Raw genomic sequence first — 27,247 nt, forward strand, 5'->3', positions numbered from 1 at the left:
GATTAAGTAAAACAGTGTCTGGGCCATAAGTGCCCAGTATATAGGAGCAATTATTTTTCTTTTGGCTTCCAAGATCTGGCATTCTCCTGTGATCACTCTCTCTCTCTCTCTGCTCTTTCTCCATGTACTTACTGGATCACTCTATTTCCGAGCACTCCTTAAATATTGATATTTCTCAGGTAGTCATCTTCAGCTTAGGACTGTATTCACCCTATTTCCATCCATTCTCATAATTTCACCTATGGCCTATACCCTGATGAGCCCCAAAACCCTATCACCAATCCAGATCTCCATGAATTTGTAACTATCAAACAGCAACTAAAACTCAGTATCTAAAGGAGAACTCGTCTTCTTTTTAAAAATCTGCCCCTCCTCTTCCCAATTAGACTGTAAATTCTGGACAACAGGGATCATGTTGGGACATGGCTATACTCCTGGAGCCTGAAAAATGCCTGGCACATAGGAGTTAAGTATTTGCTGAAGGACCGAATGAGCTCTTCTATATCAGTAAGATGACTGCTATAAGAGAAAAATGGCAAAGGCCTTCTCCATCCTGGGTTGCTCAGTGAGAAGCCACCCGTGAGATCCTGGGATAACAGCTGGGCCTAAAGCCCTGGCCCCTCCTACTATACACACACACTACTTCATTTCAATGGTTATAGGTAACATGAACACAAGACACTTCCCAACCATGAAAAAGCATTTGGATTTTATATGATAGTTTAAATATTTTTGAAAATGTTGATAAACACAAGCTGTACTTGGAGTTTGATGACAGACATGCTTTTAACATAAGATCTTCATCCTAGAATGCGACTTTTTCTAAAAAATATTCAATCTTAGGCCTCTTGCTGCAGGCAGGTTCCATGGGAATACACAAAAAAGAGGCAGGGAAACAGTCCCCATGGGAGACTGTTGTTTCTCAAAAAACAGGCTGCCATTACATCCTGTGAAGTTCATAAAGTGCTTTTCCCTTTGCTCAGTCACCCAAAGTGAAGTCAAAGGGCTCAAAGTCTTTCCGGAAGCGACGAGCCAGGGTCTCCTCCTCTTCCTTGCTGATCTGACACTGCCTCCAGTCAGACTTGTCAGGAATATTAAGGATAGCTTCACTAGCCAGGACCTCCCTGCACAAAAAGCACAAAGAAGTCAAAACGGACAGTATCAGTCCAAAACCCACTCTTCCTTCCATTCCTCTCCAGCCAGAGAGCTCCACTCAGCATCACCCAAAGAAGGCATGCAAATTTCTCTGACTTTGCTCATACCATTTTCTCTGCCCTGAGAGCCATCTCTGCCATTCTATCTATCAAAGTCACGCCTGTTATAAGTGACCAGCTCAGGTCTTAGCTCTTCTAGCCCCTCAAATTCCATTTACTTCTCTGAACAACTTGGAACTACATTACTGGTACCTAAAGAAGCAACATGGCACAGTAGAAAGAGGGCAGCCCCTGATATCAGAAATATCAGGGACTGGATTCCATTCCTAGCTCTGCCACTTGCTGTCTGTGACTTGAACAGATTACTTCATCACTGTGCCTTGATTTCCTTGCCTATGAAATGCAAAATAAGGGTTTTCTGATGTATGGAGACAACATAATCAAAGCACCAAACTAGCTGTAATTACATCCTGCCTTAGACTCTAGTTTTGTCACCTCGGGCCATTAGTGTGCTGAGGTGAAAAGTCAGGCACCTAGTCTCATACCCCACTCTGACTTTCTGCCTTTCTTTCTAGTGCACTCAGGCCTACATAGGCACAGCAGCACAGGCTCAATGTCAACAAAACCACCACATACACAACCTATCTTCTAAATGCCACTGCTTTATACTTTTACTTATTCTGATATATTAGAAATAACTCCTTTGCAGCCAATTAAGCTGACTGTGCTCTTTTCCCCATGGGGCCCCTGTGTGCAATGACTGAAAAGAGCAGCCTTCTTAGTAGTGTATGCAGCCTGTTGCCTCTATGGGTTGCCCTAAGGGACCCTGGAGACAGCCCTTTCCAGTGGACATTCATGACTGGCATGCTGTCCCCGATCTACGCTCCACACAGGTACACACAGTGCCTTGGTAAAGCCCCAGGGCACAGTGGCCAGGGTCCACATTGGCCAAGTCATAATGTCCATCTGCAACTGCTCCTGCAGAACAAGGAACATGTGATTGAGGCCCTCCGCAGGGCGAAGTTCAAGTTCCCTGGCTGCCAGAAGATCCACGTCTCCAAGAAGTGGGGCTTTAACTAAGTTTAAATGAATCTGAAAACATGGTGGCAGAAAAGCGGCTCATCCCGGATGGCTGTGGCGTCAAATACGTCCCTAATCGTGGCCCCTGGACACATGGCGGGCCCTGCACTCGAGAGAGCCTTGGCGCCATCTCCTCCTTACTCGTGCCCACCAATAAATCCTTTCTTGTCAAAAAAAAGAAAAGAACTCTATTTGTATATTTGTATGGTTCATTTTCCACTTTGAAGCTACAGTAAATAGAAAGGCTGAAAACAAATCACATGAGTCTTCTAAAAGTCAAAGGACCTAAGCTCAAGTTCTAGTTCTCTGGGCAGACCATCAGTCTACCTCTTCATCTGTAAAATGAAGACAGAACCACCCTTCTTGTGCAGCAGGAAAAAAAATATGTCTTTTCAAGTATTTCGTTAACTGTAAAATGCTATGTAACTGTAAGTTACTATTGTGAAAAATACTCAATGTTGAAAATACAACCAACTACCAAGAGCACAAAATCATTCAGAGACTCTCTCCTTTGTGAGCTTATGTGCCTGTGTCATCAGTGTTCACACCTGTGTCTGTTGCTGAATCAATAACACAAAGATAATGTCAGATGTTTGAAGCTCCTAACACATTTCTTCTCATTTATTATCTTTTTGAAAATGTAGACAACTACGTTTACTGGACTTATCCAATGGTGGCAATCTCTTGGAGGTTTTCCAAATTGGTCCAAAAAGGGTTCAAGGTTGACTCAAAGCTCAGTTCTAACTAGGGAAAAAACCACTGCAAATCACAGACACCAGCATCAGATAATCTGTTCCGCACATTTTCAACTCCCCTCCATACTCTCTCTTCTTGCCAGCAAATTCCTGCCTTCATTCTCTGCCTAATTTATACCACTCCCTGTACAGTTCTGCAGTCATGTTCTCCATGATATGAGGAGCAAAAATGAAGCCTCATCCAGACCTTTAGGACACTACAGAGTAATGAGTTAAGACCTCACATTTTGGGGTCCAGGGTCACTGTGTGACCATGGACAAGCTACCTAACCACTCTAGAGCGATGCTGTCCACTATAGAAGCCACTAGCCTGACATATTTAAATTTAATTCTAATTAAATTAAATTAAAAATTGAGTTCCTCAGTCACATTAGCCACATTTCAAGTGCTCAGTAGTCACTAGTAATGTGGCTGGTGATTACTGTATAGGACAGTGTACTTTTATAAAACATGTCCATCATCAGGGAAAGTTCTATTGGCACTCCTCCAGAGCCTCATTCTTCATACTGGTAAATTGGGATGACAGTATTTACCTTACAGAGTTCGGAAGATTAAATGAGGCAATGCATGGAAAGTTCTTGGCACAGTGTCTGGCACAGAGCACATGTTCAATTAATAGTAGCATTTTCCTCCCTTGGGCTAGAATGCCCACATGCCAAAGTTTACCCTCTAAATCTATCTCTCAGGCTCAACTTCAGCCCTTTCATGACGCCTTCCACCAAGTAGAAATGGGCTCTCCCTTCTCTGAATTTCTAAAGTACACTGTTCCGCAAAACTTTGTTACGGTACTTTTCACATTCTGCATTGCATTACTGTCATATATGTAAACATCTGACTTGCCCTAAGACTACTGGTTCCTTGGGGCAAGGACTGTTCCTTGTTTGGCTTTTTACTCAACTGGCCATGCAGCCCACTACTTCATTCAGAGTAGGTCTAGTGAAAATACATTTAAAATAAGAAAAATGTACAAACCTTCCAAACTGCAAAGGAAAATTCTTTTTAATTCTGTGGAAAAGTTTCTCTCCTGTGTCAAGTTCAACATAAAAATATGCTGCTCCTGGCTGTGCAATCTAAAGTAAACAGAGTCATATGAGGACATGCAATAGTGCTTTAAAAGTCAAAATCCCAGCCCATCTCTTAAAAGCTTTAATTTGGCAAAGAATTCAGCTTAGAAGCACAAGAAAAAGGATGTGAGCAGATATAAATCCCAAGCCACTCAGTGGAACTAGAGTTTAAAAAGCCAAACTGGCAGATATTACAAAGATCTTCCCAGTAGCACCTACCTTCCTAAGTTCCTGCCTTAGGAAATTTCTAATTTCTTGCTCTTCCCAGGAAAGCATTAAGGCCTTGATGTAATACCATCTTCGTCTCTAGTCTCATCAATACCCCATGCTCTAGTACCAAACTGTCACCTGCCTATTTAACATTTTTTAAACACCTTTGAGTATCTCAGGCTCAACATGTCAGAAGCCAGGTCTTTACTTCTCCTGGAATATGACCTTCCCCTCCTGTTTTACCTGCTTGATGTCGGAGTGCTCTGGGATTTCCAACAGCTCTATCTGTTGCTCCTGTGCCTGAGTAATGAAGGCATCTTTAATGTCATCAGTAGCGCAGCGGCTGAGTGGCACAGGAATGACCTGGGGCAAGGGGGAGGAGCAGGAGAAATTCTTCATGCAGGTCTCAGAGAGGTCATGCCTCCTGCACAGTCCCTGAGACGTAGCAAATCCATCACAGGGGTGGAGAAACACCCCTCAGCAGAGATTCTCCTCAGGCCAGACAGGTCTATGTCAGCCTGTCTGTAAGGACTTAAACTTATGAGCTTGCCTGCCACATGTGGGAGCCCATCTCTGATGTGGGAAAGGCTAGAAAGAGATCTCTTTGTCATTAAGCCTTTGCCAGCTCCTATATAATATATGTGGCAGAGTCAGGCCCATTTGAAAACTTAACAAATGTGCCAGAAAGAAAACCACCACAACGACAATCAAATTATCCGTAACAGTCTCTGAATTTCTGAGCTGCTAGCCCCAGGCAGGATCTGAGACTATTTCCTAACTCTGAGCTGCCACTCATGCTGAGCTTCACACAAAATACCCACTCTCTTCCAAACTCTATCAAGGCCCACACCTTTCTTGGAACCTTCCTCGACTACCCATTCCTTTTCTAACAAGGCACTTACTATCTGTGCTATTCACTTGTACTGCCATGCACTTTCCTGTGAATCCCTGTAAAATCTCTGGAGTTATCACCAGAAACTCTTTAACCTTTTAAATGAATATTATTTAAATATTAATATGAAAATTCATATTAAATATTTTAAATATTAAATCAACTATTTAAATACTTAACCTTATATTAGAATCAAATACTTAAATATTAATTAAAATTAAGTATTAAAATTAACATTATTTGTTGATGGGCACTTGGGTTGTATCCATGTCTTGGCTATTGTAAATAGTGCTGCTGTGAACACTGGCATGCATGTATCTTTTCGAATTAGAGTTTTCATCTTTTCTGGTTATATGTCCAGCAGAGGGAGTGCTGGATCATAGATAGCTCTATTTTTAGTTTTTTGAGGAACCTCCATACTGTTTTCCATAGCAGCTGCACCAATTTACACTACAACCCAAGTGCCCATCAACAGACGATTGGCTTAAGAAGATATGGTACAAATATACAATGGACTATTACTCAGCTATAAAAAAATAATGAAAAAAAATAATAATAATGAACTATTGCCATTTACAACAACACAGATAGATGAACCTAGAGAATATCATACTTAGTGAAGTAAATCAGACAAAGAAAGACAAATATTATATGACATCACTGATATGTGGAATCTGAAAAAAAAAAAAATACAAATGACTCTATATACTAAACAGAAACAGACGCACAGACATAGAAAACAAACTTATGGTTACCAAAGGGGAAAGGGAAGGGAGGAAGGATAAATTAGGAGTATGAAATTAACAGATACAAACTACTATACATAAAATAGATAACCAACAAGGATTTACTGTATAGCATAGGGAATTATATTCAATATCTTGTAGTACCCTATAATGGAAAATAATCTTAAAAATATATATATACATATATATATGTAAAACTGAATCACTTTGCCATATGCCTGAAACTAATACAATATTGTAAATCAACTATACTTCAAAAAAATTAACATTATTTAAATATTTATCAATATCCAGGTCCCCATACAGCCCTTCCAAGTTCTTGGGCAGAGACCACCTACCTGTAGCTGGAGGTGATGGCTCTTATAATTTCTCTCAAATAGAACACAGCGTTTGCCTTGACTCTTAAAGAAGCGCCTCAATGTAGCCTTATACTGCTCCACCTCTTCCACCACCTCTGCTGAAAGCTCCACCACTGACTGGTAGTGTCCAATGGGCAGGATGAGGACATGGTCATCAGATAAGCCTCCTTTGGCCAGGGCAAGGTAGCACTGAAGAGGAAGCACACAGAAGTGAGACGTCAATACCCCATGTGTGATTCTTCAGGGAGAAAAGCCTCTACAGAGCGTGAGCCCAAGGGTGTGGGAAAAGTGCTCAAGAGGCTCTCAGTAGAAATTCTCCTCTTAAAAAAAATCTAATTTTAGAGGTTATAACAACAATGTTGTCAAGCACCTGCTGAAGAATGAGATTAGATGCAACAAATTTCTTTTTTTCTGGCTGCACGGCTTGTGGGATCTTAGTTCCCTGACGAGGGGTTGAACCCGCACCCTCTCCAGTGAAAGTGTGGAGTCCTAACCACTGGACTGCCAGGGAGTTCCCAGATGCAACAAATTTCTATGCAACTATCAAATGAACTGGGAGCCAATGAGCAGCATGCACACCGGCTTTTGGCTACAAACACACCAGAGCTGAAGGAGACTGGAACAAACGGTTGGTTTTTCCTCCCAGGCTCCGAACTTGAAAACAATTTTTCAGTTATTATCACCCCCAGCCACAGAAAGATACCACTTCTGACTTCAAATGGACTACTTTCCCTACAGTGACACCCAATCTCACCCCTAAATACACCTCTTAGGCTCACGAAAAAGGCTAAGATGACGTGATTAGCATCCAGTGTCCCTACAGCCTTAAGCTGCTGCCTAACCTCTACAAAATGAAAGCAAACATAACCTAATAGGGAAGGAAGAAGAAGAAACCTCAAACTCAGGTACATCCAAAAAAACTGTAGTTCCCAACAATGGCTGCCGGCAGCTAAACAGCAACTAAAAATATTTCTGTCAAAACCCAAACACGCAATACTGCTCTACCACTCACACATTCTTTGAAGGGAAGACACTGAGTGAGTAGAGAAAGGGCCAGTGAGTATCAACGCAGACAAATGAAGGTACTGGAGCTTTAGAAAAACAATCCAAAGTATACTTTTAGTGTGGTGGGTTCAAAGTTAAGGCTGAAGGAAGGAGTCATTTATTTTTCATCTACACTGAGAAAGCCCAACAGAATGACAGGATAAGTATCAGAAACAAACTAAAGCATGATCACCCTTGATCTCCTTGGCACAGAGGACTGAACACATCTCTAGAGTTAATATCCCAGATGACTAAAGTTCATCAAAACCTCATATGTGCTAAAACATTAAAAAAAAATTTTAAATAACCAGTAAATCAGTACCCCAAAATTTTTAAATTTAAAAATTTTAAATTTTTTAATTGTGTTTGTTTTAAAAGGTTACTCTAGAAGCCTGAGTCTTCTAGCCTTTCCTTTATGTCAGTGGGTCACCGCCATAAACAGCAGTTTTTATACTGTGATGTGCACTGAAGCTACTAAAGTTTCTAGTCTAGACTAAATAACACCCCCCAAGACAGTACCTTCTAGTTCTTGTGAATAGTTTCACACTTGGCCGATCTCTTCCCTTCTTTTCAAACTCTCAACTTGTAATCTGTTCTATACTTGAATTATCTCTAATTTTATCTCAAATGTATAAGTAGGACCTGAATGAATATTTCTCCCATAGAAAAATGCATGGGGGCTTCCCTGGTGGCGCAGTGGTTAAGACTCCGCCTGCCAATGCAGGGGACACGGGTTCGAGCCCTGGTCTGGGAAGATCCCACATGCCGCGGAACAGCTGGGCCCGTGAGCCACAATTACTGAGCCTGCGCGTCTGGAGCCTGTGCTCCGCAACAAGAGAGCCTGCAATAGTGAGAGGCCTGCGCACTGCGATGAAGAGTGGCCCTCACTTGCCACAACTGGAGAAAGCCCTCACACAGAAACGAAGACCCAACACAGCCGTAAATAAATAAATAAATAAATAAATAAAATTAAAAAAAAAAAAATGCATGGATTTTGCAATAGTTACTCTGGACTCTTAGCAGCCCGCACCTGCTTTTACCAATTTATAGCCATGGGCCATTAGCATACTTCTATGTATATCCCTTGAGGAAGGCATGGCAAAGACAGAGAAAAAGCCAGGGGAAAAAAGTAATGAAAGGAGATCAAGAGGAGTGGCTACAGAGGGGACTCCAAGCCCTGTGCCAGACACCCACGGTCACCAGAGGTTCCCAAGAGGTTTCTGACAACAAAGGACAGCGCAGGTAAGTGTAAACTTGATTACTAGGTAGGCTCTAGGCTAAAATCATCATGTGACCTCCTACTTGGGGTGCTGGGTTGGGCCACAATCAAAATCTGAGATACTTTTTGCCCCTCTAGCTTTAGGTCTAGATGAGAAGCAAACAGGTTTCCTGATTATCCCCTAGGCTCATACCCTAAGCCAGATACCCTAGGCAATAGAAAGGTACAATAAATGGAAAGGAAAGGCCATCTCTCCTGGAGGCCCAGAGCAGCACAGAGCTAAGTCACCCATTCCAAATCTCTTGTGCCCTGCATGGCATTCCGAACCTACTGAAGTTTCCTAAACAGAAGGCAGTCTGAAGCCTTCTCCCATACCATACCATATGGGAGAGAAGGATAGCATACACTAATCCAAGGAGGAAACCAAGATCCAAGAGTTAATCCAAAGAGGGTATTCCTATAAAAAGAAGAGTTTTTCAAGTTTGCTTCTCTTCCCACTGAAGAGTTCATCCACAGGCTCTATGGCCCAGCTGTGTCACAGGCCTTGACCCCATTCATGCTCCCCCTAGAGACAGGAGTGTGCCAATAAGCAAGACATAAAAATTAAATGTAAATGACTGGGACTCTTCAGTCAAACAATAATGGCAGGAGGGGGATGTGACTAGAGTGTAAGATGACACAGATTCTAGTCAGTCTACAGGAGGCCACAGAAAAGGGCCCTCACTGTCAGGATAAGCTGAGGAAAAGGTCATCCCCAGGAAACAAAATTAGAATAAATCAATGAAAAATGGATGAAAGTATCTGTCCGCAGAAGCATCACACACTAAGAAATGATTTGTAAATATTTTCCTCCGGAGCCTTGGGAAATAGCCAATTCTAGTCATGGGTGACTAGGGTGCAAATGTAACCCTGAAAATTAAGCTTCTTTCATTCTAAACAAATGAAGAAGAAGGATAATGGTCTATATGAATCCCAGAGGAATGAGGGTCAAAAACTAATATTATTTAATACCTAATCAAGCCCTGCCCAAGGAAAAGTATCTGGGGAAATCTGAAATAGGATGACTTTACTGTGAGACACACATAGTTCATCAGAACTTTCCATAGCCTGAATAAAATCCTTCTCAAAATCATCCAGTTCTCATAGTCTGATTCAGTGCTTACCAAGCAATCTTGTAATTATTATCTTGGGTTCCCAGATACCCATACCAGGAATGTGGATGTGGGTATTCCCGTCATTAGGAAGCTATATCCTCTACTACTAGGCAAAACTGAGAATTTATCTCTTTATAGTCTTTTATATAATCAGTGTAAATCAGTTCCCAACATTGCATAATTATCACAAAAATTAATAAACTCAAGTTTTTAAATCTGAAGATATAAAAAAGAATATCAACATTTTTAGCCAAATATGAGTGTATAAGCAACAGAAGACTCTCTTTTTGGGACAAAGAAAATCCTTGTGTTTGTACTTCCCTGATGGCACAGTGGTTAAGAATCCGCCTGCCAATGCAAGGGACACGGGTTCAAGCCCTGGTCTGGGAAGATCCCACGTGCCATGGAACAATTAAGCCCATGTACCACAACTACTGAGCCCGCACGCCTACAGTCTGTGCTCTGCAACAAAAGAAGCCACCGCAATGAGAAGCCCATGTACGGCAACGAAGAGTAGCCCCCACTTGCCTCAACTAGAGAAAGCCCGCGCGCAGCAACGAAGACCCAACACAGCCAAAAATAAATTAATTAATTAACTAAAAAAAAAGAAAAGAAAATCCTTGTTTTAAATAGTAATTCAAAAAAGCAACTCATCACCCCCAAGTAGTATGAAATAAAAACATATAAAGTTCAAGAATTACATAAAAACATCACCCTAGGAGAGCCATACCTATTTGTCAGAGAGGAGGGAGAGAAGGAGCAATCTTGTGAAACTGGCTCTACTAAACCACAGGAGAATTGCTATAGTTACTCTAGTCAAAAAGACGGAAAATAACAAATGTTGGCAAGGAAGTGGAAAAACAGGAACCCTCATACATTGCTGGTGGGAAAACAAGATGGTGTAGCCATTTTGAAAAATAGTTTGGCAGTATCTTAAAAAGTTAAACATAAAATTACAAGCAATTCCACTCCTTAGGTGTCTATCCAAGAGAAATGAAAACATATGTTCACACAAAGACATGTATGCAAATGTTCATTAATAGCCATAAAGTGGAAACAACTCAAATGTCCACCAACTGACAAATAAATAGACAAAATGTAGTCTATCTGTACAATGGAATACTATTTGACCAGAAGGAACAGAAAACCGACACATGCTACAACATGAATGAGCATCAAGAACATTATGCTAAGTAAAAGAAGCCAGACACAAAGACACTGTACGATTCCATTTATATGAAATGCCCAGACAGAAATGAAGACAAAAAGGACTAGTGGTTGCCTGGGGCTGTGGGTGGGTATGGAGACTAACTGTAAATGGGCAGGAGGAATCTTATTGGAGTGATGAACATGTTCTAAAACTGTATTATGTGATGGCTGTACAATCAGTGAGTTAACTAAAAATCACTGAATTGCACACTTAAAGTAGGTAAATTTTATGATATGTGAATTATGACTCAATAAAGTTAACAGAAAACAAACAGGTGTCTCCTCTGTAAAAGGTTCATGGAAGTAACTCACATGTGTGCCAATGTTGACCACCAAATGCTTTTCCACTTCAGGGCTGGCAAGGCAAAACCAGCAGGGTCCTGGAGGCTGAGCTTCATGTGGAAGAAAGACAAATGTTACCATGGTCCAAGCACTCCAGCACATAACCACCCTACAGAATTCAGCCTTGTCTGATCTCTGTATCCTGCAAACACTGATATGTACACAGTACTGCCACAACGGACTGGGTCTGCTGTGCTCCCACTATGACCCCTGCCCCCATCACCATTATCAATGAAACTAAACCTCTATTAAAAGTTCTGAATTTGTAACCAATCCACAGGTAGGTGATCCATGTGATAACCATATATTGACTAAAGTAACATGTAACTGGCAACTAACTGCAATGAGAGAACACTCAACTGGGTGTCTGGAGCCCCAATTCTAGTTCTAGTCATGCCACCAGCTATCCACATGACCCTGGGAGTACGTGTACCCTCCCAAAGTCAGCTTCTTCATCTATGAAACAAGGGAGTGGAGAAAGAGGATCTCAATGTAATAGCTGTAAGTCTTTTCTACCAGTTTGATTATTCCATTATTTTATAAACCCATACTGGTTTTGTAGGCTCTTAACCTTACGTTTACAGACATGACGGAAAGGAGCTTCTTCCATAGTTCTGACAGGAATAGCCTCAGACAGCCTCAAAGTCAGGCCACCTTTGCATTCTTTTATTTTTCTTATTGGTCCTAATGACTCAATATACAATCTTCTTCTGCCAGAAGAGGCTCTCTTAGCAATGCTGCTTCCCAAACAAGACCCAAAATAACAGTTATTGCTCACATAAGAGACCTCTGGAACCAAGGTACTTACGAAGTTTGCGAGGCTGCTTTGGGTGAGGAGAAGACTTGTTATCTCTGCCTGTAGATGAACGCTTCCTTCCCTGCTTTTCATTTAAATCAAAGAAAAACTGACAGGCTGAATCTTCCTGGAACAGCCAAAGGTAGAAGAGTAAATGTTATTAAACTAACCTTTAGACAAGTAGCCAACCATCCACATACAAGGGAACGTTCCTGCCATGTCATGTCTTTCCTCCTTGCCCTTTCTGCCTATCCTAGAGAAGAAAAATATTTTCCCAATCCTGATGCCTGGACTCTCAGTCATACCTCTCAACACTTATCCAAGCTACCACCAAATTTATTCCTTTGGAAAAGTGAATTAAAATGCAAGTTATACAGCAATTCTTGCCTAAAACAGAATAGCATGAACCCACCCACATTCCTTTCCCTTTCTCAGTAGGGACATGGTGCAGTCTTACAATTTCACAGATAAAACAATTCTGAGTTTTAATTAAAAAGATAAGAAAAAAAAGTCTGAGAAAGCAGACCATGTATACTAGTAAGGAAACTTGACATTCCTTGCTTTAGTGAAGGGAAAACGAATTTCAGAAAAGTCTGCTATTAAGAAATTTCTTCAGAGTAAATCTTATTCACCTATACCACTCATTATAAAATCACAGATTACATTGCTACCAAGCAGTTGGATCCTTGCCTGAAAAGTTAAGAACAGAGAATTAACTTTAGACAAGGAAAGACTTTACATGTGTAACCCCAACATATGAACCAAGTTTAGACAATGAAAGACTAAAAATATGAAACTGTTAACCCCAAACTATAATTAAAAAAACAAACAAAAACAAAACAAAACAAAAAAACACATTGAGCTTACTGGAAATCTACTAAGGCTTTCTAATCACCAGCATGATTTCCCAAAGGAAAAAAAAAAGATTTAGATTCGAGGGATTAAACTTGCCTTGTGAATTAAACTATAACCAAGAAAAGGACACCTGTAATGGGCAATCCTGCCCAGAAAATGCCACCTCTCAGTCAGAACATACCTCAGGGGCAGGAATTTGCTTTCCTATGGATGCTTCCTTCACAGACTTTCTGTACGGGTTTTCAGTGACATCTGGAGGCTGTTTTACCAGTTCTGCTACATCCATTAGTTTCATAGGAACAATACTGAATGCATAAAGATACTTTGGGAGAAGAACAACATAATATTAAGGGAAATACTATTTATGCAAATGTAATCAACCTATTTTACCATAAAATTTCACATAAAGCTTCAGAAACTGAGTAAGATCAAAGAGCAGCAACCAGCCCATCTGCGGTTCAGAGCATCCATAGCAATGCCATTTCAGTGATCTCTGCAGGGGCAAACCACGGGCTGATGAAGTAACAAGCAACTCATCAAAGCCCAGCCCTTACACAAAACAACTATCACTGCAAGGCCCAGAGGGACTTGCTCCATAACCCTTGAAGACAAACTGCTTCTGTCTCTGAGTCCTTTATCTTTGTGCACTTTGTCAATAGTCACTGCACTGCCCTTCTTTTTTTCTAATGAAAACTAAATTGGACAACTTAGTGTTTCCCTCTGATTTTACACAATTTCTGCTGTATATGCTGATAGATTTTCTTAGGGATTAGTAGCAAAGAAATAAATATTCACATAAATATCTAAAACCATGGACTAATGGCACAGATACTGAAAACTTTACGTGAGATATGAATAGATGCTTAACCTCACTACCGATCAGGGAAATACAACTAATTAACAATGATACACAACTTTCTTCTATCAGAATGGCAAAAAATGTTAGTAAAAATTTGACACTACCCATTGAGAAAACAGACTCATACACTGCTGGTAGGGGTGTAAACTGGAACAAAATTTTGAAATGAATTTACTAATACTTGCCAAATTTTAAAATGTGCATATTCTTTGAGTGAAGTATGCATTGCTTAGGGTTAAGGCTAACATGTCCCTGAAAGTAAAGCAATAGACTAAAAATACTGTGAGTGATGTTCAGTCTTGAAAGGGCAGTTTAAAAAAAGGAAGAAACGAAGGAAGGGAGGGAGGGAAGGAAGTTAAAAAAATTACAAATCTAAACTTGCTAAGAATGCATTGGGCCTAAAAGTTTAAGATATTATGGAAAAAACAAAATAGGTATTTGCTTATCTTTTGCATGTACATTGTTTATGGCATATTATATATAGTAGGATAATCTTCAGATAACTTATATATTTTCCCACGTGACTGACTGTTCTGATCTTTAGCTATTGAAATCCACAGTATCCTGCTTTTGGCCCTACAGAATCAGAAATGCTCTCAGGGAAGTGAGAAGAACAATACACTTTTCTGGTATACCCTCTTTCATTCACCTGCACTGTTTTCCAGTATAAAGACAGATTCCAGGTATCATTAAGATTCCCAAAGCCAAGGAGGGCTTAGGTAAATCCTTGGGAAGATTTTATTATTTCTGCTAAATGAAGTTGCTAAAAGAAGCAAAGCAAGAGTACCATCTGAGGTCAAACTCATGAAAAATACCCATAGAGACGACCACATGGATGTGGGAAGAAGGACATCATTCATTTGAAATTTTGCCTTTGTTCCACTGGGCCTATTTTCCCAAACCCTTCTCTAAAATCTCCTACAAAGGACCCAAGGAAACCTAACCTTTCATTACCATATTATTATAAAGCGTAAAGTAACTGAAGTACTGGGACATCGCAGTTGGGGAGAAGAGAAGATATGAATGCTAAACTGGGCAAGAGGAACATTTATCAGACAGACAATAAATATTAACCAAACACCAAATACTCAAAATTTACCTTTTTCTTTTCTGGATTTCCAACATTTGCCAGAGCTATGAACCTGGTGGCATGCCGTGCATTTTCCTGCAGAATGATGTGGTTTCTATAATATATTGGAAAGATAATAGGTTACCAACAAACTTTACCTTTTTTTTTTTTTTTTTGGCTGCACCTCGAGGCTTGCAGGATCTTAGTTCCCTGACCATGGATTGAACCCAGCAGTGAAAGCGCCGACTCCTAACCACTGGACTGCCAGGGAATTCCCACCAACAAACTTTACTTTTGATCTGCAATTATGAAATATGTAGACTCCATGGGGCCATGAAACAAGCACAGGTCCTAAGTCTATCACTACATCACCACCAGTAACATCTCAGATGTTACCTGTCCATCTAGTAGAATAATCACCCCTACTTCCCAGAGCTGCTGTTAGGAAGAAAATGAGATCACGTATTTGAAAAGCACAAAAAACTCTAAATTTGGCTTTAAAAGAGTCGGAAAATTGGCAAAATGTTGATAATTGCTGAAGTAGGTTATGGGTTCAGGAGGGATCATTATACTATTCTCTCTTCTTTTGTGTAATAAAAAACTATAATAATGAAAAACAAAGAGAAATGAGTTTTAAGTGGAAAACAATGCTTCAAATGGTAATACATAGCATGATTTCATTCTCTTAGGAAAAATATAAAAATACATGAGTGTCTATGTTTCCTAGAAAAAAAATGCCAGTATTTTTATTATGATAGTTACGGGTTTTTGTTACAGCTCTGGTTAAAAAGTTGTACAGGGTTTTTTGTTGTTGTTTTTTTTAACAGCTTTATTAAGATCTAATTCAAATACCATACAATTCACCAGTTTTTAGCATATTCATATATACTAAGCCACTACCACTATCTAATTTTAGAACATTTTCATCATCTAAAAAAGGAAACCCTGTATCTATTAACAGTCACTCCCCATTTCCCTCCAACTAGCCCCTGGCAACCGCTAATCTACTTTTTATCTCTATGGATTTGCCTATTCTGGACACTACAGATAAATGGAATCATGTAATATGTGGTATTTTGTGTCTGGCTTCTTTTATTTAGAATAATCTTTTCAAGGTTCACACATATAGCTTATATCAGTACTCCATTCCTTTTTCTTACTGAATAACATTCCATCATATGGATATACCACTGTTTATTTACCCATTCATCAGGTGATGGATATTTAGGTCATTTCCTCATTTTGGCGATTATGAATAATGCTGTTATGATCATTTGTGTACAAGTTTTTTGTGAACCTATGTTTACATTTCACTTGGAATAGGAGTGGAATTGCTGGGTCATATGGTAGGGAAATGCCAAATATTTTTGCAAAGCAGCTGTACCATTTTACATTCCCACCAGCAATGTATTAGGGCTTCAATTGCTCCACATCCTCATCAGCACTTATTATTTGTCTTTTTGATTATAGCCATCCTAGTGGGGTGAGAAGTGGTATCTCATTGGTTTTGATTTGGATTACCCTAATGGCTAATGATGCGTGAGCATCTTTTCATGTGCCTATTGGCCACTGGTTTACGTTCTTCAGAGAAATGTGTATTTGGATCCTTAAAAGTTTTGAGTGGCTTATTCCTATAACCCTTCTGTTTTTAGTGCATGGTTTCAGAGAACAAGAGGTTTTTCTGGAATGCATATATGGAGATATAAAAGAAAAATCCGTAGTACCTATGGTTATATCTTAGGCTGTGGGATTATAGGGAAAGGGCAGGTTATAGTCTTCTTTTTGCTCACCTATATTTTTTTAACTTTCAACAACACATATATTGCTTTTGTATATTAAAAAAAAAGGTTTTTATAAATCATTTTAGGGATTACCCATGCCTTTAAAGTGAAGATCTTTCAGAGTTAACTTTACTTAGCTCTATTACTTATAAAACACTGGCTTTATTTTCTCTGTAATACATCCTTTAAAAACTCCATCTCCAAGCTATACTGAAAAAAGAGAGAGAGAGAAAAAATTGATACAAGTTCTTGATTCCTAAATTGAAATACTTCTTAGGTGATTATCCTGAGTTTAAGACTATACAAGAAGTAACCGTTTAACCTGATCAAAACAGGACTTACTGTACATCAAGCTATGATGATTAAACAGCATTGTTATGTCAGACCCTCAAACCTTTAAGGGGCTTTAAATGATACATTGGATGATACAGTATCATCCAATCCCTTGTATTTCAAATTAGGAAACCAAACTCAGAAAAGTGGAATGATTTGAGAGTCACTCATTTCATGCCTGAGTAACTAAAAGAAACCAAGATATTATATGGCTGAAATGAACATGAGAAGTTTACACAGAAAATCCAGGCAAATTCTTCAAAAAACCAAAAAGAATGAAATGCTACTCACCGATATGGAAGCCTCTCATAATAAGTCTTTTCCAATGCAGCAAAATGATATCTTGGTTTTAAGCCTGTGGCAAGACTGGAGATCAAAGCAGAGCCACATTTTTTGGTATCCACTTCTCCCTAGTAAATAGAAACTTAGTCATCATAACAGACCTAAGAGTTATCATGAAATGCAGAGATATAACAAGACACTTTGAAATGTCTTTGGAATATTTATGTGGCTACAATGTGGGCAGTAGAATTTGCATCATGAATTCCATACTTATGGCAATCAGAGAAATCTCAACACATAAGGGGAACCGGGCTATTACAAATGCAGAAATAGGAACAGTTGTTGGAAGCCAGAGGTTAAGGGAAAAGGTAACTCCTCCATACTAAAACCCAAAACAAGGTTTATTACAATACTTTTTTGGAAAGTAAGCACTCTCTCTCTGGAGCCCACAGACTGTACGTCTATAATTTGCTTCATTGTGCTCCTGTAGTTCTGACAATGCAGACAGTCATAGTCATTGCAGAAGATCAAAATTAAAAGCTAGCTTTCAGGGCCCCTAGGATCCATAGAATATTTGCCATAGAACATTCATGGACTTCATCACATAAGCATACAATTCTTTATTTTGCTTCAGTCAAGGAAGGTGTGGCTTGTGGAAGGGCACAACCATGCCCTTGTCACAGTTTGTAATACAAAGTCTGTCAAAAGTTAGGCTTGTTCCCAGAGCTTCCATTAACAATAAATTATGTGCTCTCTCATCCATAACATTATTTATGAACTTCATTCTAAGAGAAGGTATTAACTGGAAATAAAGAAATTACCAGAGTTAATTTTCCACTAAGTAAAGCAAAACCTTCCTTTTGTCTTATGCTTGCCTCCTTCAGGTGTCTGCTGAAGGGCAGGGAACTGACCTTGAGGTTAGTTGCAGTACCTTAGGGACTAGTGAGATATACTGTTTTCTCCCCTATAAATACCTTGTATGATTACTTATAAACTTTCATCAAAATCTACTTTAATCAAAAATTGTAAACTTTTTTAGCACCGCTCTTCATTCTTCCTTATAGAGTATCACGTGTCTTTCTCCCATCATCACTTTAGTAGTCTTTCTCTGGATCTTCCCTAGTTCTGCTGTATCTTCTCTATGCTGCAACCAGCACTGCCTCTTGTATACTAGTGGAAGAATAACCATAGGTTTGTGGAAGGGGAAGAAAGTGTTGTCCCTTCTCCCTTCAAAATCCTGACAATGCCTGGTATTTTGTTGGCCTTTTTAGTCATGGACACATTATGTTAAAGTTGGCAGAGTGGCCTACAAGGCCCTTTTCTGGATCATCTCTGATAACTCTACATCTAGGAATTGATATTTGTCCCTAAATGTATTCTTACATTTTCCTTCACTGAAGCTCAGCTGATGCTTTCTGCTCTCACATACAACCTTTCAAGGTCTTCCTTAGGCTGATTTCCACCAAGGTAGCTCCCCATGATAGCTGTCACTCACCAACCTGGTGTACATCCTCTTCCTACAAAAATATTTAGATCGAACGCCATGGCACGCTCCAATACATTCCAACATTAAAGCTTTCCCATTAGAAAAGTACTAAGTTTTCAATATATTGCTTCCCAACTTTAGATCACTATCCTCAATCCCATGATGATTCCACCTTTTAAAATATGTTGATAGCCAAAAAGATATAATCTGAATGGAAAGGGGGAAATAAAACTGCAGAGCTGCCACTAGCTATAAATCTTTTCACTGAAAATTAGTGACCCCTCAAAACTTAAGAAGAAGCTTGAGAAAGGGTACTTGAAGCAGAGAATAGAATTTTTTTAAAAAATTCATTTATAAGTAAGACTTCAGCATTCTCTCTTCAGTGAATCGTGCTTTCATTAAGATCAACTTTTGCTTTGGTCAGCCAATAAGGCTTTAAGTATCCCGAAAAATTCACAAAAGATTTCTACTGAAAGGAACTAAGAGCTGAAATAGTCACATAAAGAACAAAAAAGATCAAATTAAGCCACTGCAATTTGCTTTTAGAAATTCCAACTGAACAAACACTACTCACAGAAGAATTCCCAAAGTTCCCCACATACTTGGGCCACGGGGATGTGAGCAAGATATCAACACCCTTAAACTGGGATGTTGACCACAGCATTGTTCTCAGGGAAAACACATCCTTGGGACTAAAACTGTAACCTGGGACAGGTTCATTTAAGGACTCTGTCCCACTGAGGTACACAATCTGCAGCCCCGAGCTTCCAGTGAAGACACCTTTACGACCTGGGTTCAAAGAAAAATGGACAAGTTTTAGTCAAACTGCTGAATGAAATGTCACTCTGGTGATGAATCTCTTTCCCCATGCCCCACTTCCAGCTCCTAGGTCTCAATGTTGGATGGCTACAACAGTATTCCTGTTCAGTAAGTAAGAGCAGTCCTTATGTGAAGGCTGCTGGAGCCCACAGTCTGATTGCCCCAGGTGCCTTGCAAATGAAAATCTTGGGAAGCACTGATTAAGAAAAAGGCTTTCTGCCTTCCAGAGACTCCAAAGGGACTAAAAGAAATCTAGACACCTGGATACAGGGAGAGGCACTGAGAAGAAAAAAAAATAATTGCAGCTGTGAGTAAGCTATAGTCTAGAATAAATGTACTCTTCATGAAGGCAGAAGCTTCCAAATGAAGGAAAACATTTGGAAAAAGCAATTACTTGTGAAAAAGTAAGAGACTCTGCCATCTTCTAAATTTATTCATAGCTTGTGCCCTTGATTCCGTTTCCTTCTTGCTGCCTCCAGAACCTTGTTCCATCAATTTTCACTTCCCTTTCATCTACTGAGTCTCTTCTTCTCAAATGGCTCTTTCCACATACTAACTCATAAAGGAACACACATACTAACTAATAAAGGAACACACATACTGACGAACAAAGAATAATAAAGTAAAAAAGGAACACACATACTAATAAAAAAACTATAAAAAGAGCATTTATAGCAAAGGAAATGTAGAAGCTTTCTAAAGAAATGAGAGACCAAGAGAGAGGAAATGTGAAGACCATTTGAGCCATTTTAGAAAAAAATGAGTTGAATGATCCAAGAAGCAGTAGTGGTGGGGGGAGGGGAGCAGGTGGAGAAGAAAAGCAAAATTTGACAGTGCTTTTTACAACAGCCAGACACTGAAAGAACCACTAAGAGTTTCAGGGGGCTGTGGAGGAACAATTTTAACCTGGAATTGAAGAGTGGACCTGGAATCAGAAAAAGGACAAAAGCAGTGAAAAACCCAAGAATCGACACTAAAAACTTGAGTTTTTCAAAACCTCAGTGAAACCTAGAGCTATAGCAAATTAGAAGTCCAATTAACAAATAAGCTATATACATCTAGCAATGTTACATGGTGAGACCACATACATAGACTTTTTTTTTTTTTAACACAATTTATACCTGAAGTACTCCAAACACTGTAGTCAAATAGTTTACTCCTCTAGTTGGCTGAAAGAGTATATATTGGGTTGTGAAAGTACAAGGAGATTGGGGAGAGGTGGGAGACAACAGAGGAAAAATGACATAGTCTTAAAGGTATAGACACTGACTTTAGGGAAAAAAACCCTGATCCCCATTCTCTCAGGCAATAATGGCAGATGAATCCAGCCACAAATTTCCTGGGAGGCTCATTCCTGGGACACATTATGTTCATTACAAACACACAAGATATCAACTTACCCAGATAAGTAATGTTTTCAGCTAATTCACACCCATCAACATCTTGGAAATATTTTACTGTTTCCTGGTTATTGGCACCCAGCACGTATGTCTGAATAGGAGCTAGTGAGAGAAACAGACATGACACCAGCTAGTTACCAGTTCTGCTTTGGAACCTGAGAACTGTTTCCCCATAGGAAAAACACTTGTAGCAAAAGTAAAGAGTCTGCAATCCTAGGGAATTCCCTGGCACGGGTTTGATCCCTGGTCCGGGAACTAAGATCCCACAAGCCACATGGCACGGCCAAAAAGAGTCTGCAGTCCTATATATGGAACATGGTCACCACATAGGATATCCTACAACCAACCTTGTGGCTTGACTATTAAATGGTATCACTAGGCTGATGAAGTAACATCCTAGAGAGGATGGTCAATGTATAGTTAGGAAAACACAGACCCCAAAGAGCTTAATAAAAAACACTGAAACTGGGAAAAAGAAAAAAAAAAAACACATATGGTTGCATTATTCAATTCCTTCCTACTGAGAAGAGAATTCTTTTTCTGGAACTAAGTCCAACCAAATTCAAAATGTGAACATTTAGATACATAGGCATTCTTCCCAGGTCAATGCAGAACTCAAAGGCAAACTCTTAAATCACTAACGTGTGAAAAACAACTAGGCAAGAACCATGTAGCCTTGAAACTTTATTAGAAATCATATGTTAAAAATAAGTTCTGTACCTTTCTTGATGCCAGTTTTATATTCCTCCCATTCAGCATCTGGAGTGGAGCCAAAGAAATTTCCTACACACAACAGCAGCTAAAATGAGTTTTTTAAACAGATATATGAGATTTTTAAAAAATATCAAATAGTACATAATTAATTGATCATAACGTTATTGAGCTAATTATCCTATTTAATGATCCCAGCTTTTTCCTTAATCGATTTACAGAATTTCCTTAATCAATTTACAGAATTTCTAAACATAATTCTTTTACAACAATTGTAGTAGTTACTGATTCTATAAATTACTAAATTTTGGCTCCCTGGATGTCAAATACAAGCTGGGGAAGGAGACAAGAGGGTCAGGGAAAAATGGAGAAATCAACCTTGAAAAATCTCTCTGCAAAATACAAAACTATATTAGATACCCTGAGAGATACAGGGCATAAAGGACACATTTCCTGCTTGTTATCTTTACTCAACCTTTATCCCAATGAACAAATTATCCCCATATCTAGAACACTCTTCTGTACTCTAAAAATTTACAGTCTAGCTGGCAACAACACAACAATTACATAGGGCTCTTTAGTTTGTGAAGCATTTGCACATATGCCATCTGACTTCACTCATACCATATACCTATGAAATAGATCTGTGCTTCCCAAACCCAGGGTCAGAATCACTTAGGGAGGTTCTGCTAGTCTGTTTTCAGTTTTGCGTACAGTAATAAAGTAACAAAATTCAAATTCAAAAAGTATAGAAAGGTCTACAGTAAACACATCTCCCTTCCCACACCACTTTTCAGCTACTAAACTCCCATGGTCAGAAAAGGAATTCGGACTTCCCCGGTGGCACAGTGGTTAAGAATCTGCCTGCCAATGCAGGGAACATGGGTTCGAGCCCTGGTCCAGGAAGATCCCACATACCGCGGAGCAACTAAGCCCATGCGCCACAACTACTGGGCCTGTGCTCTAGAGCCCGCAAGCCACAACTACTGAGTCCACATGCCACAACTACTGAAGCCCGCGCACCTAGAGCCCATGCTCCGCAACAACAGAGGCCATGGCAATGAGAAGCCCGCGCACCGCAAAAAAGAGTAGCCCCCGCTCACCGCAACTAGAGAAAGCCTGTGTGCAGCAAGGAAGACCCAGTGTAGCCAAAAATAAATAAATAAATTTGTATACATAAAAAAAAAAAAAGGAACTCAATCTAACAAAAAAGGAGAGTATGTGTTCGACTGAGAAATGTATAAAGGAGCCCAAACTTTATTTTACTATGTTTGATTACAACAGTCAAATTAAATGCAGTAAAAAGAAACATCTTACATCAAAGTTTCCACTTTTCTTCTGAATTGCTCGAACTCTATTGAATAAAACATCAAACTTTCCTTCAACATCTCCACACGCCAAGCTGCAAACAAGACATAAATGTTAAGGCAATGCAGGACACACAAATAGGCCTGCCAGGTTTGGTATATACTAGTCTTCCTGGATTAGGGAGATATGTGATCCAGTCTCTCTGAGGTTACCTGAGAGGTTCACTGCAGGTGAACTATTAATGACCACTGGGCAGCTCCACCTAAAGGTCTCACCAATAACTTCACCATATCTAAAATTTAGCTTATCATTTCCTCCAAAATTGAACCAGCTTATTCTCACTTGCCAAGTTTTGTGGCTGAGTCTACTGCCAACTTGGTTACCAAGACTCAAAAATCCCACATCCAGTCATCGTCTCCTCAATTCCTTTTTACAAATACCTTTCACAGTCATCCTGTCCTTTTTGTTTCCACTACCACTATCTTAGCACAGGGCTTCATTCATCCATTCAACAAACACACTCAGGACATCTACCACATGCTTGCTAAGTGCAGTATGCCAAGTACTATGCTAAGGACACGTTAGGAGTATAAAGAAGAAGGAGACTCAGTTCAAGCCTCAAAGAGTACACAATCAGGGAAGGGGCGATATGCCGATAGTTATAAATTTATATGAAAAAGGGCAATAATAGGAGGTATGTGTAAAGTGTTATGGGGTAGGGAGATAGAAACTGGCAAGACCTGAGGTTTGTAAGCCAGACTAACCCTAAGTTGTGAGGTAACTTGTTCTATAATCTCGTTTCTGAGTTTTTATACTTTTGATTTACATGGTTTTTCCACTTCTCATATCATTTTCTTAATGTCTTTTAACTCATCTTGAAATATTATAGTTCTTGTTGTTTTGTCAGTATGTCTTTCTGGTGTGCTTTACTGTCCATACCACTGAACATTTTCAAGGTAGTGAAAATGTGGGTAGTGACACGATCATGTATGTTTTAGAAAGATCATTTTAGTAACAGAGTGAAAGATGGTCTGGAGGACCAAGTGACTATATAAGCAAAAATACCAGCAAAGAGGGCAATGTCAAATGAAGATGGGGAGGACAGAAACAGACGAGAAATTTAGAATTCTGAAGACTTGAACACAAACTGGAGTGGAGAAGTAGGAATGGAGGATAATTACAGGGTCGAGCAACTGAGAGTCCTGTAGTTTATGCAAAGGCAGAATCGGAGAGAAATACAGTGAATCTGGTATTGGATACAACGCAGAGAATATACTTACATTTCCTCTAATACCCTCCCTTCTTCCTGTCCACCCTACATAAAGCCAGCAGTTTAATGTTCTTTCCTCAAAAACATTAAGACAACTCCACTGCCTGAGGAACCACAGCTTTCCACAAGTCCCTGATCTCTCTTCCCAATGCTTTCTCCAAGTTTCCATAACAGAAACCTTCCCTATTGTCGATCTGATCACTCTCTGTCTCTGCCATTCCCTTGGGGTAGTTATTTCTCCTAACAGTCCCACACTACCCATCTTGAGTCTAAAATTTTCCCATCCTTCAAGGCCTATCACATCTCTAAAGCCTTCCTGACCAGCTCAGAAAGTCCTCTTCTCAAAACTTCAGAAACCCATATAGCTTTTCAGAGCAATCTCTGTAATAAATTATTACCACTTTCACTTATCTTCTGAGCACCACCTCTTCTAGGAAGCCCTCCAGCCCCTATCAGTCACCAATTCCTGGTGCTCCCACAGGATCCTGCACTTCCTCTCTCATAGCAGTTGTCACATGGAATTATCTCTGTTTTGGGGAGAGCCATTGTCCAGTTTGTACATCATAAGACACCTCAAAGTTCATCATCTCCTCATCTGGGCGCTCTACCAGTGTTTCCTATCCCACTGAAGAAAGAAATCTAGGACCGGGACAATGCTGACACCTCCTCACTCATAACCAAACCACCTCCAAACCCTGTTGCTGTCCTCTCCTTAATAAACCTTGAATCCCCGCACTTCTCCTCTGCCTTTACGCTATCTAATCCTAGCTGTTTTCTACTTTGGCAATAATTTTTTCTTCACATTGCAACCAGAATCGCTTTCCAAAATGAAAATTTGATCATGCCAAGGCGTTCTTAAACATTCCAGTGATCCAGTGACTTTTTTAGGATAAAGACAAAACTATTAATCAAGGCTCAATCCTCACTACCTTGATTCCTCACATTAATCCAAATACCCTATACACCCTCCCAGAACCGTGAACCTTTTCCTCCTGACATTTATCAGGACCGTAATTCAACATTTATCTGGATTCTTTGATTAATATACGTTTCCCTAAACTGTAAGATCCATTAGGGCAGGAACTCCATCTGTGCAACGTCTAGCACAGTGCCCGGCGCACTGCAACTGTTCAATCAATATTGTTGAATGAATGCATAAATGCAAGTCCTCTCTTCATCATCCCCTCAAAAAGCGCGCCAGGGCAAAGGCCCTGTCTCTCTCTCCTGTCGACCACTGCCCAGAGCCCATCAATGGGCCCCATGACTACAATTTTTGCCTAGTAAATATACTGCGGGTAGAAACGAAGGGGAAATGATGTCAGAGACCAAGACGGCCTAATATGGAGGAGGCCTGACGCTAGGAGCTTCCTCCTCTCTCAGCGAGTGTCGCCAAGAGTCCCCCTCTTCAGAAGCGAAAACGGACAGGAAAAGAGGCCGGCAGTGCCCAGGCAAAGACGCGATCGAAGCTCACCAGCAGCCGCCGGGCTTCCGCCCCTGCCTTTCTGTCTTTAGAAAAACCCCTGCAGCGCGCGCGCGCGCGCACACACACACACACACACACACACACACACGCTTCAGGCTCAGGGTCACACACACACACGCTTCAGACTCAGGGTCACTCTCTCACACACACACACGCGCGCGCGCGCGCTTCAGACTCAGGGTCACTCACAGGCGCAGCGGTTTCTGAGCCATCTGCCCTTATCGCCTGGATTGGGACGACCACCGAAAATAGGGACAGCGAACCTACGCTCTTCCGGAAAAGGCGGCCGCACTACGATAAGACGTCAGCGCTCCCAGCCAATGAAAGCTCAGTTACCTACGGAGAGCGCCGAGGGACAGATGCCTCTCTCAGGTGGTTTTGCCTCGAGCAGGAATCAAGAAACCGGGAGCGTGGAGAAGGGACAAAGGACGACAAACATTCCGATTGTAATTTTTTATTTGGGGGCAGTTGAAATTATTGAATTGCTAGAAAACTCCCTGCACGATGTTGGCCCCAACCTAATGAGGTAACTCTCGTGGGCAAGACAGACCAAATAAGTAAATTTAAAAAAAAATAAAAAGAGAGTACTTGGGAAATTTGTAATACACGATTTTATTTTATTTCACTTTTTTAGCCACACCAAGGGCACCTGGGATCTTAGTTCCCCTACCAGGTATGGAACCCGCGCCCCCTGCAAGTGGAAGCACGGAATCTTAATCACTGCACAACCAGGGAAGTCCCTCTAGTCTCTTTTAATCTACAATAGCCCACCTACCTTTTAGTTTTGTTTTTCATGACATTGAGTTTTTTGGAGAATTAAGGCCTTATTGGTTGGAGACAACAGTGTTTAAGGAAATGGAAGTGTTCCTGACAACTGAGGGGCATGGGAGACTCACCAAAGGCAGCCAAGCAATTCAAAATTAACTAAAACTTAAAATAAGTTTAAGGAAGAACAACAAAGTTCTGATTTTCCTCACAACTTCTACAATGCTTTTTTGGGAAAAATCAAGTTAACTGCCTCAAAATATTGATGCCTCTGTACTGCTCTCACATTGATATTTTTTCTGCTCTGGGGGTAATACAGCACAGCCCAGCAGTGGAGGTCAAGACGGAATCTTGAAGAAGAGTAGAAGTTTATCAAGCATGGGCAGGTGATAATTTCAGGAAGAGGAAACCTCAGTTAAGATATGAAAACTCATCCATAGAATTCTGTGTTCTTTTTTCTAAATTGAGGTATATGGAATTCAGTGTTATCTTTGCAACTTTCCAGCAAATCTAAGTCTGTTGTAAAGTAGAAAGTTTATGGGAAAAATCTCATCCATTCGAATTTAAGGTAGCTCAAGATAGCTCAATACAGTGTTAAGTGTCAGAGTAACAGGGAATAAAATTGAAAAAAGGAATAAAATAGGGGCCTTGTATGCATGCTAGGAAATCTGGCTTTAGAAAACACATTCTTCCCAAGTGCACATGGAACATTCTCCAAGATAGATCATGTATTAGGCTACAAGTCTAAATAAATTCAAGAAGATAGAAATTATATCAAGTATCTTTTCTAAGCACAATGGCA

General features: G+C 40.1%; 1 protein-coding gene across 5 annotated transcripts; it reads right to left on the reverse strand.

Moving 5' to 3' along the window:
- Positions 1-687: 687 nt before the first annotated feature.
- CWF19L1 (CWF19 like cell cycle control factor 1) lies at positions 688-26,001 on the reverse strand. Of its 5 annotated transcripts, none has more exons than XM_082408116.1 (14): positions 25,870-26,001; positions 22,937-23,021; positions 21,629-21,707; positions 20,909-21,010; positions 19,264-19,478; positions 17,213-17,331; positions 14,838-14,922; positions 13,061-13,201; positions 12,037-12,151; positions 11,199-11,278; positions 6,240-6,449; positions 4,507-4,626; positions 3,962-4,059; positions 688-1,124 (listed from the first exon to the last, which is right to left on the reverse strand). In XM_082408116.1, exons 1-14 carry the CDS (start codon positions 25,890-25,892, stop codon positions 980-982), a joined length of 1,617 nt encoding a protein of 538 aa, XP_082264242.1. In that variant the 5' UTR covers positions 25,893-26,001; the 3' UTR covers positions 688-979. The 5 variants fall into 5 exon arrangements, with proteins under 5 accessions (XP_082264242.1, XP_082264244.1, XP_082264243.1 ...); XM_082408118.1 differs by having other exon boundaries at positions 21,629-21,691; positions 25,870-25,907; XM_082408117.1 differs by lacking the exon at positions 4,507-4,626.
- Positions 26,002-27,247: the final 1,246 nt, after the last annotated feature.

Source organism: Balaenoptera borealis, assembly GCF_965194805.1.
Source record: "Balaenoptera borealis genome assembly, chromosome: 10".
NCBI classification, from domain to species: Eukaryota; Metazoa; Chordata; class Mammalia; order Artiodactyla; family Balaenopteridae; genus Balaenoptera; species Balaenoptera borealis.